Raw genomic sequence first — 19,939 nt, forward strand, 5'->3', positions numbered from 1 at the left:
GGTAGCTGGTAGTTGGCGCTTTTGGGTCCTATGGATTGAGGGGAGGGGCCACTATGGGTTAAGGTTGCTCCGGTGCATCCCAGGCCAGATCAACACCTTGGGCTATTTTTTTTTTGTGTGTGTGTGTGTGTGCTTTTTTGTGGTGTGGCAGGTTGAATTGTCTGCAAACTCTGTTGCTGTCAGGTTATGCCATAACTACAGGGTGGGGGTGCCTAGTCAGTAACAACATTTAGGTTGGGGGTGCATATCTAAGTAACATTTGCATATAGGCAGCAGAGCAGAATATTGCATTATAACGTGATGATCAGTGTTATTTACTTCACCTGGAAGTGGTTTTAATGTTGTGGCTGAATGATCTATGTTAGTAGAATAAATTGGTTTGGTAGTTCAACAAACAATTCACAGATATTTTTTACAAATGAAAATATCCGTCAAAGTGGACAAAGCTTGTGTAAAATGATTCAGCTTCTTTCCCTTGTACAATTCCTCTCCATTTAATAAACACTAATAAAAAAAGTAGCAGTCCCAGCCTCTAGTATGTAACTGATATACACAGTCATCCACTGGATCCCTGCTAGTACTTTTAGTATTTTGAGACCTTTTTAAACTTGTTTACATTTTTGAACATTTAGAGGAAATTAAATTAATATTTTAGTATAAACAAACTGATTTGCTGTCAGGAGAATTGCAACCGAAGCCCGCGCACACTACAGTCAGACTGGGGAAACGAGCTGCACGCAGCCGGCGGAAACAAATAAAAATAGATTATCAGAAACCCTCAACATCTTTTCAGCGCGCCATCTATTTTAGTATCAATGTTTTACGCTCTTCAGAATGTTAATTGACTTCCCAGTAAACAGTTAAATAATTCAAAAGTTACACTTCCACTTTTGCAAGAAAGATTCTTAATATACTGGAAAGTTTTTTTTTTTTTTTTTTTTGTTCACTCGTCTGTCTGGAGGGTTTGAAAAAGCAGGAAAAAGATAAAAGAAAAAGAATGGCTTTCATAGAGCCATAGTCATTAAAAGAATCTGAAAATAGCAACTCGCTATCATCTGTTCTCATAGCACGGGTCAGGAGCTCTGACACCTCCAAAATTCCTCCTGTCAGGGTAGGGGGCCATTTGTATTCTCTCTCATTAGGCAATTTGACTAATGACCTGCCGCGGCTGCAGAGCTACTGAGGGACCCAGAGCCTCGCGCCCTCTCTCTTGCAGCAGCCTGAACACACACCCTCTATTGGAATGGCACAGATGGCATGCCCGGGCGACAAAATAAACTACAATATGTCTCCGAGATGCTGTCAGGCCTGGGCACTATTTCTCATGTCAGAGTGGGGCTAAGGGCTGTGAGTGGGCAAAGGGGGTCCTCCTCCAGCTCTCTGTTCATCTACTCACCATTATCTGCAGAGGTGACAGAGAGCCGGGTCTGCAACTAGAATAGCATTTCCATGGTCTGCATAAAGAATCCGGCTCAAATTGAGAGTCACATCGACAGGGAAGGCATCGCGATGTCTAGCCTGGCTACACGCAGCGGGAAAAGCCGGCATCCAATTGTTGGGAATATGAAATAGAGCAGGTTCCAGATAAAGCTTTAACCTATTTTTGAGCTCTTTTTCCTCATTATTTTTGGATTATTTTATAGCAATAACCGAGCGGTATCAACTCAATCCTGGGCGAGATGGATATCCATTTGTACTTTATTGCCCCGACTGTGACTTTCTCACTTAATTCAGGCGCGAGACAGATTCACCCAAGTAATCGCACCAGACAGAGATCAATGCAATTCTGCTGAATTAGTGAAGTGTAAAATAAAAGTTCATCAACATTCCTGAAGTGCTACTCTTGAGTTGTGGTTCAGGTAATATGGGGTATGCTCGATCACCCACGCATATTTTCCCATCAGTCAGTGTCGGAGCACAACCCGCCGTGGTTTATGTGTTTGCGCGTGTGCGCGCCGGCGCCTGTGTTGTGCGTGACCGTGTCTCTTCGAGGAACCGTGGAAATGCAATGTATGGTGCTGCTGGAGTCCTGGGTGACAGTGCATCCAACAATGGAAGAGTGAGGGATTAGTGCTCAGCCCAGCGTACGAGGGAGCCCTTCCCGCCCTGAAACAGCCATTCATCTGTGCCCAGGGGCTGGAGATGACAATGCAGCCATTGCTCATCGCACCTGACGGAGCCATTAATAAGGCAATGATCCACACGGGGCCTGTGCTGACTTCGTTCTTTACACTACAATCATTCAAGCCACAGGGTCCTCCTTACTTAACACCACCTCCGCGCTCACCGCCGTCATCATCATCGCCATCATCATCATAGTCACTGTACCAAAATTCCTTCCAGATGTTTTCGCGTTGGGTGCACTCACATACTCCGAATGCCAAATAATTCCCTCGACTCAATTCCCCCCACACCGCAATACACTCGTAAGTTAATGGAGTGTAGCCTGGCCGTTTGAGGGCCTGGAATATGTTTCATGCTGAGATTCCTGGTCAGAAGATTGGATTTACATTATTTTGGCCCTTTGCACCTTCAGGTTTCTCCGCAGTACGGCATTCATTCCTTACCACCAAGTCATCTTCTGCGCCTCTCCATTTGTCTAGATGTGAGATAGCCTCGCTAGTATAGATGGCGGAGGAATACAAAGTGAGATCTGGTTTTAAATGTAATCCCTGAGCAATAAAGAAACTCTCTGGCCTTCAGCTGTGTGCATTCATCTGCCCGCGCCACGCAGATCCATCAGCGGCCACAATCTCTGCTTCCCATTGCCGGCTATTGATTCAAATGTATTCTCCCTGCCTACCGCCGCCTGGTGTTGGTGCTCCAAGCGACGCAGCAGTGCATGTTTATTCACTTGTAGTTATGAGTTTAAACAAGCCTTCTCTTCCTTGCTGCTTCAAGTAGCCACAGATTCTGAGTTGCTCGCAGCGAGTTTGGTGTAGTGGCTCAACGCTTTAATTTCTCGTGGATAATTGGAAAGAGGCGAGGCCTGACCTTTCACTCCTTGCTGTTTTTAGACATGCTTGTGACATGGCTTCAACATGAAGCCAGTTGATGAATCCCCGTGACTTTTTTGACCCCAAGCGTCTCCTCAAGCAACGTCTTCATGAGATTGACATTTGAGGTATTTAGTGAAATATCTCCCAAACTATGCAATGGATTTCTTTTGAATTTGGTACAGGTACCATAATACATGGGATGAATGTTTTTCATCATGATTTGCTGTGGAAACCAGTATCTGTCTGGTCTTAGACTTGGGCTTAGACAGACTTTAATGATCCATGAGGGAAATTACTTTGTCACAGTAGTTTTGTTGTACATAAAAACAAACACTCTTAAAAAACAATTACTATCTAGTAAAATAAAGAGTGCAATCAAGAAAGTTCGCAGAATTAGCATAATGAACAAATGTACAAAATTAGTTGGTAAAAACACTGTCCTAGGTGATGTACTTGTTTGGCCAGTTGCATAGCAACAGTGGTATGGATCGTGTCGCATGGTGTTTCCTTGTCCATGGAGGGAGGGACGTAAACGCCAGTGGAGTGTACCAACCCATTGAGCACTGAAACCAGGCGCAGACGTACTGTGGTCGGTATGAACCAGGTCTCCAAAGTACTTCTCATGACACACTCCCTCTGGGTCCCATCAAGCGCACGCAGTCCATCGATCCTGCTGCCAAAGACCTCACGTTCCCCATGAATACAAATGGCACAATCAACCAGAACCACCTCCTCTGCTCCTCCACCTCCAACTCCACCCTGGCATCCAGCACCCAGCGATTCTTCTGGGGTTCAGCAGGAATCTCAGGCCTCACTCCGGGCAGCTCAGGGGACACGGCTAGCGCTAGCAGCTGATCTCTGGAACACACCACCAGACACAACGGTCGCTCCGCCGAACGCAGCCAAGGTCACAAAGTCCAGAAAAAACAAAATCAAAATGGCACAAAAATGACCAAAAACCATATTGACTGGTTTAAATTACAGGAAAACAACAACAAGTCAGACAAAAAAAAAAGAACCAATAACACCCTAAGAACTAAGAAATACATCACAGAGCTACTGGCGACATGCAGCCACTCTTTCTGGCACATTTTTCAAAAAAAATAAAATATGGGTGTATACAGTCTGCCCCTGGTTTGATTCCTTGCCTTGTGCATCGTGTCCAGCATGTGATTCCCTGACTCTTTCCACCAGTTTCTTGTCACTCTTCCATTTCCCTAAAATTATAGTCCCCAAACTAACTCTTTAAGAAATAATTCGTCAGACTCTTTACATATAGTCCTAGTTGTATTTTGTTCCACGAGCTTTTTAGCAAATGCTACCTAACTCTGTGAACGTTGTAAATATTTAACCTGCTTGACATCGACCTGTTATCATTGTAATTATGAGCATGTATACAGGACATGCTGACATTAGCAATTAGCTCAAATCACCACTGTGTCTAAGTGCTGCCTTAGAAAGCAGCGAGCGCGGCTTTAGCGCCTAACCGTAGGAGATGACTGGAACCGGAAAAAAAACTAAATAAGGTCTCCTGTGGTCACAAAGGGGTGAGGGTCAGGCTTTTATTACAAAGATCACATTGTACTACACTTGAGCGGAAAGTGCCAAGCCATGGATCTGTGTAATAACCGAGCAAAGAAAGCAAGCCGCAGAAGTGTCAAAGTGAGGGATATTTAAGAATTTCATACTTTTAAATATTGCTGCGAACAGGAAAGGCCAAGAGGAGTGTCCGCTCCCAAACGATGACTCATCAACAGCTTCGGCTTACATTTACGAGTTCCTTTTCCTGTGCCAGCGGCCTGACGGACTGTGGGCAAAGGCGCACCAGTTGGAAGCTTGGCCTCTTGATATTTGGGGGCCCCTGTTGAAGCCAACTGCAGCAAGTTTTGTGCATCCAGATTTGGTAGTTTTATAATGAAGCCGAGCAGCTGCAGTTTTCCCTTCAGTCTGGAAACGAAAGGCTTTGTGTCTCTTGTCACCCTGTGTTAATTTGGGCCCTAATGTATTTTATAAACAAAGGGCTGCTCTCTAGCCTGACAGTCGTGACACCTTGATTCCAGTGCAGGATGCATGCAGGACTGGGTTACACCATTAATAATCAACTGGCAGCCATCACACCATTTTAACCACGATCATTATGATAAAGGGCATACACTTAATTACAGGGCTGCTTAATTATAGCTCTGTTGAAGCTCGTTTGTTTGGTCAAATGCTAATTATACCACCACGCTCTTGGCAAGTCCTCATTTCAATCCACTTTTTGCCGGCTGAACAGTGTGGCTTATTTTCATGCAAATTTGATATCTGGTGAATGTTTTGTCTCCCTCCTTTCCGCTTTTCTGTGCCTAGTGTGAGTGTGTCTTTGTTTCAGAGGTGAACATCTCTCAGACAAGACGGAATCGGGAATAATCAAGAGTAATTAAACTGGAAGAGGGCTGGGAAAGGGCTGGGCTGGAGGAGAGAGTGGAGGTGCTCGGATGCAGCAGAGAATAAAAAAGCCTTTCATCTCCTCTCTGTAGACGGAAGGAGGGGAGGCGCCGGGGTGGCTGGGGATGTTGATAGCTTTGCTGTTTTATAATCCCACATTTAGTCTTGTGGAGATAGTCGGGATCGAGAATAAGGTGTGATATTTTTTTTTTTGTATAAAAATCAAACTTTGTTGTTTCTTTTTTGCAGCTCTGCATGACGTGCCCTTCATGATCTCTGAGAAGTTTCACGCAAAACCAAAACAGGTAAAAATTGCTTGAGGCTCCAGTGACAAAGTAATTTCTTTATTATGTATAATGTGAGAGTGATTCAGCTTTCCTCTCCTCTCCTCTCCTCTCCTCTCCTCTCCTCTCCTCTCCTCTCCTCTCCTCTCCTCTCCTCTCCTCTCCTCCAGACTGAGTGATGAATGCATGCAGTCAGGCAGAGCTGGCTCAGTTCAGTCCATTTGGCTGGCTGGCAGTGGTTGTCACTATAGCCCCGTTTTGTATTGACACAGAGAAGGAGAGGATTAAAGATTTTAAGCATGCTTACTTAGCCATGAGCCTAACCGCCATGTTTCTTCTGTGTTTTTTTTTCTTCTTCTTCTTCCTCTTCTTCTCCCTCCTCCTCCTCCTCCTCCTCCTCCTCTCCCTGCTTTTGATTTCAGATGCAGCAAGTCAATTTAATGGGCATTACGATCAAATCCCTGGCAGAGATCGAGGAGGAAGTGAGTAGAGGCTGCAACGCTCGGCTGCCGCTGACGCCGCTGGCCCAGAATGCAAAGCAAACGGTCTTGGGGTTGTAATTAAGTGTCTGAGACAGCGAGGCCCTGTTGGCTCCACTAAGCCCCAATTGAATAAAAGCATGGCCAAGCTATGCAGCCATTCTCTCTTAAAAGCTTGGTCTCCTGTTCCAAAACACTTGACTTTTATTCCCCCAATTCTTCCCTCAAACAGCTCAATCTAGCGTCTCGCCCGACGCCGCACATCTTAAGGAGCCTTTTCTGGTGGGACCGCGCGCGTTTAACTTTTTTTAAGTTCCCTATCAGCTTTGTAGTTAAGAAAGTTGGAGATCACGCAGAGCAAATAAGAGGCGCTGCAAAGTCTTCCCCATTTCTGATGAAACACTGTAGCCTACAGGCATTCGTAGGAAGAAAATCATCCGCGCGCAGCCCCTTCTTTAGAGCGCGTGTGTTTGTGAGAGCAGGAGAAAGAAATGGAGTCAGTGTGTGTGCGCGTGTGCGTGCGTGTGTGTCTGCGTGCGCTTTTAAAGAGAGTGACAACCCCCCTTCTCTCTCATTAGCACGGTATCTTGGTATCAGAACTGCCAGGAAGTGACAGACCACTGTAAAAGAACAGGTGCTGTTGGGTTTGAGATGTGTTACAGAGCAAACACTCCCTCATCAAACCGGGTGTCTGTTCTGCACTCTGCCTCTGTCTTCTGTCACATACTATCCAAATCACACAGAGTCGCCATCTTGTCATATGGTCATCTGAATGAAGCTCATTGTCAGCGCAGGTATTAATGGCATGTACATGCACGTGTGTGTATATATATATATGTGTGTGTGTGTGTGTGTGGGTGTGTGTGCGTGTCTGGGGTGGAGACAGGCTGACTGCTCATCCTATATGTTCTTGTCTTCTTTTTTTCTTCTTCCTCTCCTTTCTCTCTTCCTTCCCTTCCTCCTCCTCCTCCTCCTCCCTTTCTTCTGTGTGATTAGCAGGAGGACACATGGTGAGCTGAGCTGGGGAAGAGAAGGGAAGGGCATGAGAAATCATTAATTACAGCCGCACTGGAGCTGATGAAGTAAATGTGAGATAGTGTAACACACAGGATTTAGTGAAGTGGACGACAGCACAAGATTAATGGTGGGGCCCGGCTGATGAGGATGAAGTCACAGCTTAGCTTGATAATTAGTTTCCAAGTGGAAACATCCCTCACCATTGTGTTATTTTTACTTCTCCCCTCTTATTATTATCCCACAATGATATCTGCAGAACAAGGGGGTGAGGATGTGTACTCGGTTATTTCCCTGCAAATGTGCTGTCTGCGAGAATTCTTGTTTTTCTATCGCAGTGTTACACTGTTAATACCGACTGTGCTCTCTGTGCCGCTGAAAAGGTGGCAGCTCGTTCAAAAATGCACTACAATGAGATTTTGCAAAAGAAGCAAAGCAAAAAAAAAAAAAAAAAAGAAGAAGAACAGGAAGCGTTTTTTTTTTTTTTTTTAGTGTGAGATTGTCCCGGTTTTGTCAAGGCTTTTGAGCACATTTCTTCTTCTGCTGTCCAGAAGAGGTCACTGTCCGTGCTCAACACAGGGGCTTTTCTTCCCCCCCCCGCCTCTCTTCAGAAAACTCGAGGCGCTTTCCGCACAGAACCTAATTTCCCCGCGTTTAAACCCATTAAAAAAAAATATATATAGATTCATGAAAGAGCCGCACTTCCCAGAATTACACATATGCGCACGTAATTGAGGAAAACTGTTGCTATCAAGAGCCGCAGTTGTAGATAAGACCGTTCCCTAACAGGCATCACTTAAGCCACGTCTCAGATGATGTTGGTTCCAGCAATTAGGCATTCTTTTCATTTCCCAAATGACTCGCAAAACTTGCGGATATTATAATTGCTTTTAGCCACGCATATCTAATTTGTGTCTTTTTAAGTGTTAATTAGTAAGCGATTTAAAGTGACATCTTTATGTAGTTTGCTTTGCTGAAAAATGTTGTTGGCGGCTGGCTAATGATTTTCCGAGGGAGTATGCTAGGGTGGAAAAAAAAAAGTGTGCGTACACACATGACAAGATTTTCATTAGCACCTATGTTTGATTGGTTTTTAGTGCTCGTGGGGAGTTATCTGCGCGTGTGTGTGTTTCCTTTCCTTCGTATACGTGTGTGTGTGTGTGTGTGTGTGTGTGTGTGTGTGTGAATGTATGGAAGGACAGTAGTGTACAGGGGTATGTGAGAGGGAGAGCTCCAAATAGAGGTGGAATTAATGAAGACAACATGTCACATATTTTTGGCAGTGGAGCAGGGACAGGAAATGAAGCTCGGCTCGTCTGGGTGACTGCCGCCCATGTTCCAGTGTGTCACTGTCCTGTCAGCCTGTGTGTAAAACTGGCAGACATTGATACATGCTCTCCCTGATAACACCCCATTCCCCCATCCATCATCCACACACACACACACTCTCTCTCTCTCTTTTTCTCACACACGCACACACACACACACACAGGAATATTTATTTACTGTGCCAGATGTTGAGACCGAATTTTGTGTGGTTCGGGAGCTGAATTCTTTCACAAATAACAGGCTTGTGATATGTGACAGGTTCGGGGGAACTTGCAGCTTCCCCTCAAGTAGATGAAAACCCGGGGAAGGTGGTGTTTTGATCGAGAGAGCCCAGCTCCAGCCGCTGTGTAGCCCAGTGGTTTGGGCTGGGAGACGTGGAAACTTATTTCAGTGATCATACAGCATCACCTAGTGCTGTGTTGCAGTAATACATCTGTCTAACTTGGTGAAGTCAGCACTAGTTTTGTGACAAAACTTCAGTGTACGCCTACTGGAAACACAGCCAAAAAAAAAAAAAAAAAATCCAACTGTTTTAATTACAACTATTTTTGTTGAGGTTATTGATTTGAGTTTGAGTAGTTTCTTATCTTACCCCCAATATAATATATGTTGAGAACTGTATTTATTTAAGTTATATGTGTGAGTGCTGCTGGGGATGTTTACAGGACACATTTTCTTTTCCCCGATGGATTCAAGATGACAATGTCTGACACGAAGAAAGTTTTTGGAGGAGTAGCACTAAAACGTGACTGGACAACAGTAACTACTAGCTGTAGCATTGGATGTTATATCACCATAATAACGTGGAAACTGTTATTGATGCAGATCATTCAATGGGTTTATAATTGAGTTTGTGTTGAAATGGGAATCATAACAATAATAGTGTCTACTAAGTGTGGTGATAGTTGATCAGTATAACGCAAGGGAATTAAAATAATGTTGCGAATAATCAGTGAAAATTAAAAAAATAATGATGAATAATGAATGAAAACCTGTCCTCCCTGTCGTTAATGGTATAACAGACCTAGGAATGGTATACGCTGTCTTGTCTATGTCTTGCCACAGGGGGGCAGTGGTTCTTTAAATTTCTTCTGTTGTTTGCTGATACAATAGGGCAAATAATATTAAATCAATATGTTTTATTTACCTTATTTTTATTTTTTAACCAGTTGCAAAAACATTGTTGTGTTTGCATTAAGATTATTTATGTGGTTGTTTTCTTAACTTCTATTCATCACTGTGTACTTTCTCTTCTTCTCCTTACAGTTCAAGTACAACTTCAGCTCAGAGCGAAGCATTGCTATTTAACTTCTTGCACGGATGACTGAGCCACAGTGACTACAACAATACGAATGAACAAAAATTGAGATTTTTTTATTTTTAAATTACTTCTGCATTATATTGTGCATGTGTAATTTTAGACAAAAAAAAATGTTTTACCTTAATGGATTCTGTTTAAATAATTCAGTGTTAAAATGTTTGTCATAATGTACAGATTGGCACATTAAATTTTAGAAAAAAAAAGAAAAAATGTTATCTTATTATTTGGCTTTGGATCACTCAAAACCGTGCTCAGAAATTCTCTTGTTCAAAAAGCTCTGGGTGAACAGCGTTCTTTCCCCTCTATGAAGAGTAACTGTGTTCAGAAAGTAGTTTTTTTTCACAGGATAGTATATATCTTTTCCTCTCATGGAAACAAAGATTTGGTCATGTGGTCATTAAATGGGTAGAATCCCCTCTTCATATTGCATGTGATAACTCCACTTAGTGTTTTTTTTCCTAGTCCTACTTTTAGTCGTTAGTTTAAACAAAAATTAGGATTTTCTTTTCTTCTGCTGATAAACATGACCTCAACTACATACACCCCATGTCTCCTATTATACACTATGTGTTATGTAAAATGTGTAAAAGTCTAAAGTTTAACCACATGTAGCCAGAATTTCTTTCTAATTTTGTTGATCATTATGTGTTTGCTTAGTCATTTGGAGTCGAGAAGGAAACTATTCAAATATGGGGATTAAATGGCCGGTATATGACTTTGAGATTTTCTCTTAAACACTTGTTTTCCTTAAGTCTCAACTAAACATAGTAAATTGCAGCTTCTATTCTAGGTTTCTATTCTAGAATCCTAGTTTCATCAAGCCATTTGTTGTTAAACATGGTTCACGAATGAACCGATTTCATTCATGAAATAATCTGCAATCAAAGGCTTCCTTGAGGACACGTTGGTTATCCTGGGCCTTCTTCAGACCTTGCATTAACACCCTTGATGAGCAGTACGATCACAACTGGCCCGTTTAAAGCACAGGCGTGAACGCACGTAGTTTCGGCTTATTACTAGTTCGCTGCTCACTTTCAAATAACCTGGTTTAAAAAAGGCTCAAGATACGTACTCCTGTCTCCACGGACGTATTGACCACCAGTGATTCCATGAAACAATAAATCACTTTTTGCTTTTGCCAAGTGATTTAATGTAGGAATGTCTAATCAATTACAACCATTTATTGTAGCCCTGATTTAAAATGTCCTTGTGTATCGTATCTGACCTGTTGCTAGATCTGTTTTTAATATGTATACTGAGATAAACTGTTCCTGCTCTACAGCTTTAAAATATGGCCCAAAAGTACATTTTACAGATGTAGACGCCTCGGCTATCGATGAAATGAAATTTCTTGAAGCTCACGTTGTTAAGAATACTGTCCTAAAGTAGCGACACATCTTGACTACAGACCCAGCCCTCAACAAACAGTTTGGCCGTCGTCTGTTTTTAAAAGAGGCCACGCTGACAGTGACTAACAGTGGAGATGGGCCTGACAAAAGGGAACAGAAAGGATGCCTCGTCACACATACACAGCCCAAACCCCCCATCCCCCCACCCGGTTCATTTCATTTTCCAGCGAAAACATCTTTCCATCAAAAAGTTGATCATGAGCGGTGTGCAGCGAGAACGAGCCGAGCTCAGAGACGAGGGAGCGCCTCGACGACAGCAACTCCTCTTTAAGAGCAGAGTAAAACGTACATATGTGCAAGCGAGAGGACGTCTCACACTTTGTCTTTGTTACCAATATTAAATATTCATAAACCTATTTTTATTTTATTTTTTTTTTAAATTAGAACATCCTTATATGTGTTTTGTTTCCATTTTTCACACACTAAACAACGCGGCACTGCCACTTTGCTGCCAGAGTCAGACGCAGCATTAACACTTAAACGCGGCAACGTCGCCGCGTTCTCACAGTTCTTGTCTAATTTGCAGGAAACAAAAATGTGTGAATCTCTTTGCACGTTTCTTTTTCTTTTTTTCCCCCCGCAGGTGTAATTAGCAGTAGAAAATCACACGTGGACGTAAGCCCTTGCTAATGAGGCTCTCCTCCTGCTAAGTTTGAAAACTTATGGAATCTGCAAACAGTTTGTGTGTTTTGTTTTGTTTTTGTTTTTTTCTTCCTCGGACCAAGCTTCCTAACGGCTTTTGGTATTCGCAGGTGCTTAATGGAGCGCGCGGCAGATGACAGCCCTCTGTGAGCGTTTGCGTTAACTCCTCTGTTCTGCCGCTGAAATCAGAGCGACGGTCTGAGGAATCCTCTGCAGAGGGAACAGCTTTCACGCTCCTTCATGAAGGTGACACTCATGTCAGTGATGCCCTAGAGCGCAGTGACAGGCTTCAACAGAACCTCCTTCCTGCTGCGTGGGAAGTGCATAGATGCAGCGTGCCATATGTAGCCAGATCCTCACGTAAGGCTGTACGGGCGTAACGTGGAGCTGCGCTAACTCTTCGTTTCGTTCACTCTCGTGCTTCACGTGTCTGAGCATTTTGAATGTGTAATAGTAGTGCAAACTTGCTTTTAGTTATTCATTTGTAAGCTGACAACATGTCCAAAGCGCATGCACTCTTAGGCTCACTACAACCTTTGTTTAATTTGTTGGTTTCCCAAAAATGCATGTCATGTATCAAACTCGTGCACGTATTTTGCTTCTGAAGAACTTCATGGTGACGGACAGCCCTGCACTGCGCCGGCCCCCGAGCGGCGCTCACTGTGTTTGTTGTTGATTAGAGGTGGACAGCAGTTGCGCTGCAGGTCAGATCCGAGTGTTTAGATGAGGCTAATCACCGGTTTTGCTTTCTAAGGAGTGCAGCCAAACCCTCCAGATGGGCAAAGAGCAGCCTCCGCGTTCCGAACCGCAACTCCTCCGTGAACCCTGACCATCAAAAAGCTTCCCCCACATGGTTTCACTTTTCCTTTCACCCCACGTTATGATATGGAAAATAATGATGATTTTCAGAGACCGCATTTTAAAATTAAAGTGGAAACTTTCCTTTTTTCTTTTTCTTTTTTCTTTTCTTTTTGGAACGCGGTAGTTTACATGATAGTGGAGCAGTTAGGAGCTGCTGCCTCTGAGCCTCTCACATGTGGCCAATCTGTTTTAAGACATCTTAACTCCCTCGGTATCTCTAACCTGCCGGGCCCACTCCAGCCTCCCCAGGCTCTGCTGCTGCCGCTTTGCTCAGAGGATTTGGCTCGGCTGGAGTTGAACTGAACTGCAGAGCAGCACATCAAAGCCCCACCCTCTGCGAGTCCGCCAGATGTCCCGTGGTCATTTTTAAACTCACACCCCGGCACATGACATGGAGCAGTGTGGAAGCATGTAGACAGAGGTAGATGGGCCCGCTTGGAAATTGGAAAAGGAAGCCTGTATTTATGAGGTGGTTTGAGGTGCTGTGTTAAGACGGGCTTAGCCTGCCACTCTCCCTCTGACAGCCCTGTTTCCCCATGAGCTGGGGTGACCAGAGACGGAGCGAGGTGAGGGAGTGAAGGCAGGAAGCCTGTCAGAGCGGGTCCGGAGCAGAGCTGGACCCGCGGTGAACAGGCTCTCGGGCAGGTGATGCTGCAAATCACACTGACAGAAGATGTAGAGCCCCGCCTAATGTTCACTGGAATCACGTTGACTTTACGGGTTTATTACCGTGATCGCCCGCCTCGCTCCGGTGCATGCTGGGACGGACCCGGCCTGGACCGGGAGAGGTCTGTGAGAGAAGTGAAACACACTCACCTCCAGCGTCGTCCTGTCTCTCAGCCCCGCGCTGACGTCACCAAGTGCTCCCCTCTGAGACTGGAACCAGGAGGTTAGACGTGTGGTCTTGTCCGTACCGCCACCTTAACAAGCCCCCAGGCTGCACTCGGAAGGGGAGCAGCACATCAAATCTGTCTTTCCGTGCCTCAGCTAGAGGTAAGATGAGTGATCTCCCAGGGCAGGGATCCCCTTCTCCTCCCCCCACACAGCGGCTTTCCTCCCCTCTCCCTCTCTTTCTCTCTCTCTCTCTGCCACGGCGGCCAGCCCATGTGAGTCAAATTATTGTAATTGAGCAGGGATGGAGTCGGGTGTGAGGTGATCTCTCTCTTCACCCCCTCCCTCCCCTCTCTCCCTCTCTTTCTCTCCCTCTCCCTCTCAGATATTTCGGCACATGTTGTGAAATGACCAGCAAGCATCTTTTTTTTTTTCTTTCTTTCTTCCCTCCGACACCGGCCGCGACGCAGAAATCAATTAACTCCTTTCAAGTCAGATCAAAGGCCCGATACACCGTCCAGGGCTCTCTGAAAACCCTGCAGGACAATTAGCTCTCCCTCTGGACAGCGACCAGGCCGGACAGATGGAGGGGAGGCTGCTGCCACTGTTCATGTACGTGTGAAGTCGCCATAAACAAACAGGAAACTATCGGGCGAGAGTTTCAATCCTTGTGCTGAGGTCAAACATGGCCGAAGAAATCTTCTGCGTACATTTTACTAGTTGGTGCGGTCAACTGCCATGTGGCTGACGTGGTTGTGTATAAATGGACTTTAAGATAAAGGCCCCACTCCTAAATAAGAGCAAAGCATCTAGGTCGACTAAGACTGGGTGACCGTGATTCTTGTTGTTTAGACTCTCAGTGGGTATCATTGTTTTGCATCACCGCGTGACCCTCACTTCGACTTGAAATATGTTCGACCTCAGGACCTGTGCTTTGTCTGGCGGTGCCACTCGGTAATCTCCCCGTCGGCTCCGTGGTGGCACAGTGTGACATCAAACTGATCGGACGTGGGGGGGGGGGAGCGAGCGGACTTTCGTCCACAGACAGGTGCACTGACCCTGTCCACCCTTGAAGGTGCCACTTGCATTTTATTGGACATTTATGGCCGGCCGGCATTTTTTAACAGCCACCTGGATGCAATAAAGGGCCGAGCTCCCGAGCTCTGGCTGCCCAGAGGATTTCCCAGCAGCTCCCGGGGGACCTTTGGCTAGTTAAGATGTTTATTAAGCTGAAAGTGGTCCGGTGGGAAAACACAGCACTTCTGAGAGATTCGGGCCAGCGGTTTTCTTGTTAGACGGAGGGCTCCCCGGAGGATTGGGTTTCTTTTCCCCTCGAACCTCGGAGGGAGGACGGGGTCAGTTCACGGGGCGCAGGGTTGACCAACTGGTAACTAGGCACGTGAACCCGGGGAGGGAAACATCTAGGGACCATCAAGGTCAGCTGGTAGTGATCCCCACACCTCCAAAACCAAATATGCCAACAAAAAGCGTTGGAGTTAGCCCTGGAGTACAGCCACAGCCACCGTTTAAATTTAATAAGCCAAAATTCCAGCAACTGCAATAAAAACGGACACCTTTAAAGGTCAATCAGTCTTAACGCTTGACTGTATGAAGCTAACATGTAAATGTTAATATGCGTTATAGTTTAAGGGTATAATCATTTATTTCTTTTGCCGTGTGCAACTGAAGAACTTTGAAGGAACTGTCCGTCCAGAGCACGGTGATGTGATTTCTGCTGTTTGACAGATCTTGACCTCACTAAGCTCTGTTGGACCTCTAGTTCAAAGCCCCGGTCTTTAGCCTCCGGCACTCGGGCTCTAATAAGTTCAGTTAGCCTCTGTTCTTGCTTTCTGAAAGCGCACCGCATTAGTGAGAGCAGTTTAGTAGAAATCATCCAGGAATCGCGCAGTTAAAACTGCTTCTGTAGCGCTCAGCGTGCCGAATATTACTTTTGTTCTCATTTAATCTTGAACTTTCCGGGGCCCGAAACTGCGGAGCCCCGCGGTGAGCACATTGTGAACCGGGCAGCACATGCGGCCGGCGATGGGTTTTTAGTGCTCTCTGCCTAATGTTCAGGACAGATTAGAAATGTTCGCCTGTGACAGACGCTGTCTAGTTCTTCACTACCAGATCCACCCAGCTGCAAAACATCTGGCGGATTTCTACCTTTTCCTCTGAAGTGCGGCCTATTAATGACACACTCACAATCATACACGTGCGCACGCGCGCGTACACACGCCTTTGTCCAGTACACACAAAACACGTCCACGGTGTTTGATTGAGACGGAGGAGAAGAACATACAGATGTGGTTATTGTCGCTGCATATGTTTGTTTCATTTCAGTGAGTCTTTTTTATTTTGTTGTACTGAATATGTTTGCCAGGAAAACATAATCATTGCAGGTCTGTATCACAGCCAGTTTATACTGTATGCAGATGTGTTTAGACTGTCTTTCACTGCTTCAGCCACAGAGTCTGTCACCACATGCGCTTTATTCAGCAGACAATTTTTACATTCCACATGAAGACCTACGCTTGTTGTTAATGGCACGTGTCCTAAACTCATGCCCCTGGCCTCCCGCGGCTCCGACTTTTTTTTTTTCCTCAGAGGAAACATTATTTTTGCGGAGACAAATCCACTGAATAGCATGATCGTGCGATGAAAGGAGCTGCAAATCTTTCTCGAGCCGCGCCGTCGTTGCTAATGATAAAAACAGACATGTCACAACAAATGCAGCGCACACGGCCGTGGCAGGACAAAATAACGTCAGCAGCTCACACGCTCACGAGCCACGGTTTTTCAAAGTCTGCGAAGGACTTTTCTCAGAGGGCAAGCCATTGTTTTGGTTCTCTATCACCCCCCCAGTCTGCACCTCTGCGCCGCATATTAAACGGCCCTTGTTGGACTAGAGTTTAAGATTCTTTTGGCGCTCATCAACAGAGAAATTCACAAATATGTTTGAGTGTGTTTGTCAGATGGAGACATTTGGAGAGCACGCTTTTAATTTTGTTTAAAATTACCATGCAGTAAGTTGTTCCTCATGTGTCTGAACAGCTTAAGCTCACATGAAGACTTGTTTGGGCCGTCGCCTGTGTGTGTGAAGGAAAGCAGAAGGGAAGGGGAGATCCCCACATCACAGAAGAGAAAGATTTTGCGTCGCTGCATTTCATAATGTTAATCTGTTGCCATCTGTGATCCAAATTTAACCGCCCTCTAATATGTTCTGGCGATAATCCTTAAAAAAAAAAAAAAAAGGAAATTATATGCTTTCACAAAACATCTGATTTTTTTTGATATAATGTTTGACGCGGTGGGCGGCATCTTATTCAGTTAACATCTTGGTTTTCACGGTTTTACAACAAAAGAGCCATGAAGTCATGGGAGGAAGTTAATTAATTCTCTGATGTGTTTATTGAAATGCAACTATTAGAAAAACAACAACAAAAAAACAACCCAGACAGCATGTAATATAAAAGTTACATGAAAATAAAAATAGGATAAAAATAAAAAAGCACAATTTGTGCAATGCATTTCGTAAAAAAAAATAAAAAATTAAATAAAATATGTAAAAGCTAAAATTATGCAGAAACAAATGCATAAATAAAATGAATATCCCTTGTGTCTGTACATTCAACAATGATTCTTATTTTACTCTCAATTTAAATAGTTACCTAACATGCGTACTAAAGACTGCTCTCCTAGCAATTACACACTCATTAGACATTTAACAAAACGTTCAACCAACAGTGAAAAGTGGTGAGTGATTGCTGAAAAATGACACTGATTGTGCGTAGAAACTTCTAGAAAAACACTCCATAAATGTATGTTTTTAGAATATTTTATGCCGTTTGTATCAAACAGTAATGTTAAAATTTTTTTTTTTTTTTAAAAATTAAGAAATGTCTATAATAGTACATATAATTAAAACTATAGCAAAACAACAAATAAGAAAAATACTGAATGGGCAAAAATAAAACAGAATTAGAAACATTCAATCCTTCAGTATTTACATTTCATTGTTAAGTAGCATGCTTTGGCATTGTCAAGAAAACAGAAAATAATCTTTATACTCAAGGTTTCTTTTAAGGGTAGGTACTTTAAAATATATTTGACAAATTAGGATGACATGCGTTTACAATGTTTCAAATTAACTGCATGTTCTAATATTATAAACTTATATAATTATAAATTCTTATTATAAACTGAACAAAGAACAGTTGGGTCTTAAAGTCTGCTTAAACTTTTTTTGTTTAGTTTTAAGGTGGGAAAAAAGTGAGGACAACCCAGGAACAAAAACAATGCAGCAATTAATGGTAATTTGTAAAATAAACCTTTTTTTTATAAGAAAAAAAATAGCCATTAACCATAACAAGATTGGATATAAACGTTCATATATTCTCCAATGAAAGTTTAACAAACAATGACAAATTGGTGTATTTATGCGACTTGAAAGAACGGATTATTGTTCATTTGGTTTGATTAGGTTACGGTTTTTACAGCACTTAAGGCTTTTACCTACCTGATTTTATTAAAAGTTCTTAAAACTGCGTTTTAAAGGATAGTTGTAGTTTTGCTGTGGAGAAGCACAAGAAGTTGTACTGGCTGCTTTTGTCCAGCAGGGGGTGCTGTTGTAGTTCAGATGGGGCTTTAAGGCCCTGTGTACTGACTGGGAAGTCGTATGTGTCCAACCCAGAGTCTAGGGACCAGGTGCATAAATCTGAATGTATCGTGGATCACTGTCATCAGATGAGCTTTTCTATTTCACACACAAAAAAGGGCCACTGCTGTATTTAAGTGGTGGTTATAGCCTCGAATGATGAAGTTGTATTAAAAACACAAGGAAAATGATTATATTTAATTGTAATGTCCACGAAATTTCGATTAAATGGCGCTTACTGCTTTTTATTTGGGGTTTTTGGACCTAAGGATGATCCTCACTAGATCTAGAGACTGATAATGAACTTTAAGAATATGTTTAATATCCGAAGTTTAGTCAGAACAACATGCCTTTGAGTTTTTAAGCGATTTGATTAATTATTGACTCAGACAGCAGCAATATTTATAATATTCACCTTAGAACTTATAATGCCAGCATTGCAAAATTTATGTAACTTGCAGTTTATTAGGACAACATAATATACCGCTAGTTGGACATTGAATGCATTCATTAAAAGGTGGTTTATTAATTCAGTTATAGCTCTGTTGTGCTCCATACGTCAGCAAAGCATGGCCTACAAACACAGGTAAACACATTTGAAACTTGTATGTCAGCCCGCTGTCACACGTGGGTCTGTCAGGCCATTTGTCAGGAACTCAATAAATTTGTCAGTGGAAAAAAAAAAAGAAAAGAAAAGAAAGAAAGTGAATTCAATAAATCATAACATAAACAAATCTGGCCGTGGGTTGACAGCGCTGTATTCTACTTTGTCTCCATCCTTGGGGAGCTGGGATTATCCTGCCGTATCATTTTTTGGCTGCCTCAGTGAGATAAGAAGGGCTACGCGGCCGAGGCAGAATAAAAGCAGAACTGTGTGACAGGGTGGGAGGAAGGAGACGTAAATAACTCCACTGTTTGTCTTTGCGTGTGCGAATTCAAGTGAGCTCAAGTTGCGTTAAATAAAGCTGCAGAGAAATAAAAGGAAGCAAAACAAAGAAATATATAAAAAATAATAATGATGATAAAAAAATCTATTTGAATGAGAATTTTGAATCAAAACGAGTTTGGTTTAGTTGCATATTCAGGGGCCCACAGGCCTAAAGTGGCCCTGGACATTTTTTAAATTTGCTTTAACAATAATTTATACGGGCTGTTTTGAAATCGCAGTGTGAAAATAATATTTTTTCGTGAGTACAGAATGGGTTTAAAAGCGCAGAAAACGTTGAGATTCAGGAAAGAGAGATGGAATTTCAGCCGACCGCTCTCAAATTGTGGACGTTCAAACCTTCAATAAGCTGCACTGTTGATCCACGACGGTCAGCGATTCCGTGGACAAAAAAAAAAAAAAAAAAAGGAGAGGAGAGGAGAGCTCTGCCCCTGAAACGCTTCCACAGCCACAGTAATCACGTTAGAGAAGCGTTAGCTGAAGGAAAAACTGTGCGCGCGCTAAAAGGAGAAAATGACACAATATTCTCTGTGAATATCTCCCGATCAGAAACCGAGGGCTGCTGTACGATGTCACTCAGTTTTTACTGTACATGCCCAAGTGCAACTCAGCAGCAAACAAATTAACCGTGTTTTCTGTCTTTCTTTCTTTTCTTTTCTTTCTTTTTTTTGTAAAAAAAAGGGGGCAGCGTTTAGAAACACTCATTAAAAGATCAAAGTGAGTTAACTATTAAAGTCCTC

General features: G+C 43.3%; 1 protein-coding gene across 1 annotated transcript in view; it reads left to right on the forward strand.

The window, feature by feature from the left end:
• Window positions 1–10,075, forward strand: part of mvb12bb (multivesicular body subunit 12Bb) — a 32,320-nt gene extending 22,245 nt beyond the window's left edge. Inside the window, exons 8-10 of the mRNA XM_047593078.1 lie at window positions 5,676–5,731; window positions 6,133–6,192; window positions 9,799–10,075. Of these exons, the coding sequence (XP_047449034.1) occupies window positions 5,676–5,731; window positions 6,133–6,192; window positions 9,799–9,840 (158 nt within the window). The 3' untranslated portion in view covers window positions 9,841–10,075. The remainder of the gene's footprint in view (window positions 1–5,675; window positions 5,732–6,132; window positions 6,193–9,798) is intronic.
• Window positions 10,076–19,939: the final 9,864 nt, after the last annotated feature.

The sequence above is a fragment of the Mugil cephalus genome, chromosome 8 (genome assembly GCF_022458985.1).
Source record: "Mugil cephalus isolate CIBA_MC_2020 chromosome 8, CIBA_Mcephalus_1.1, whole genome shotgun sequence".
Lineage (NCBI taxonomy): Eukaryota > Metazoa > Chordata > Actinopteri > Mugiliformes > Mugilidae > Mugil > Mugil cephalus.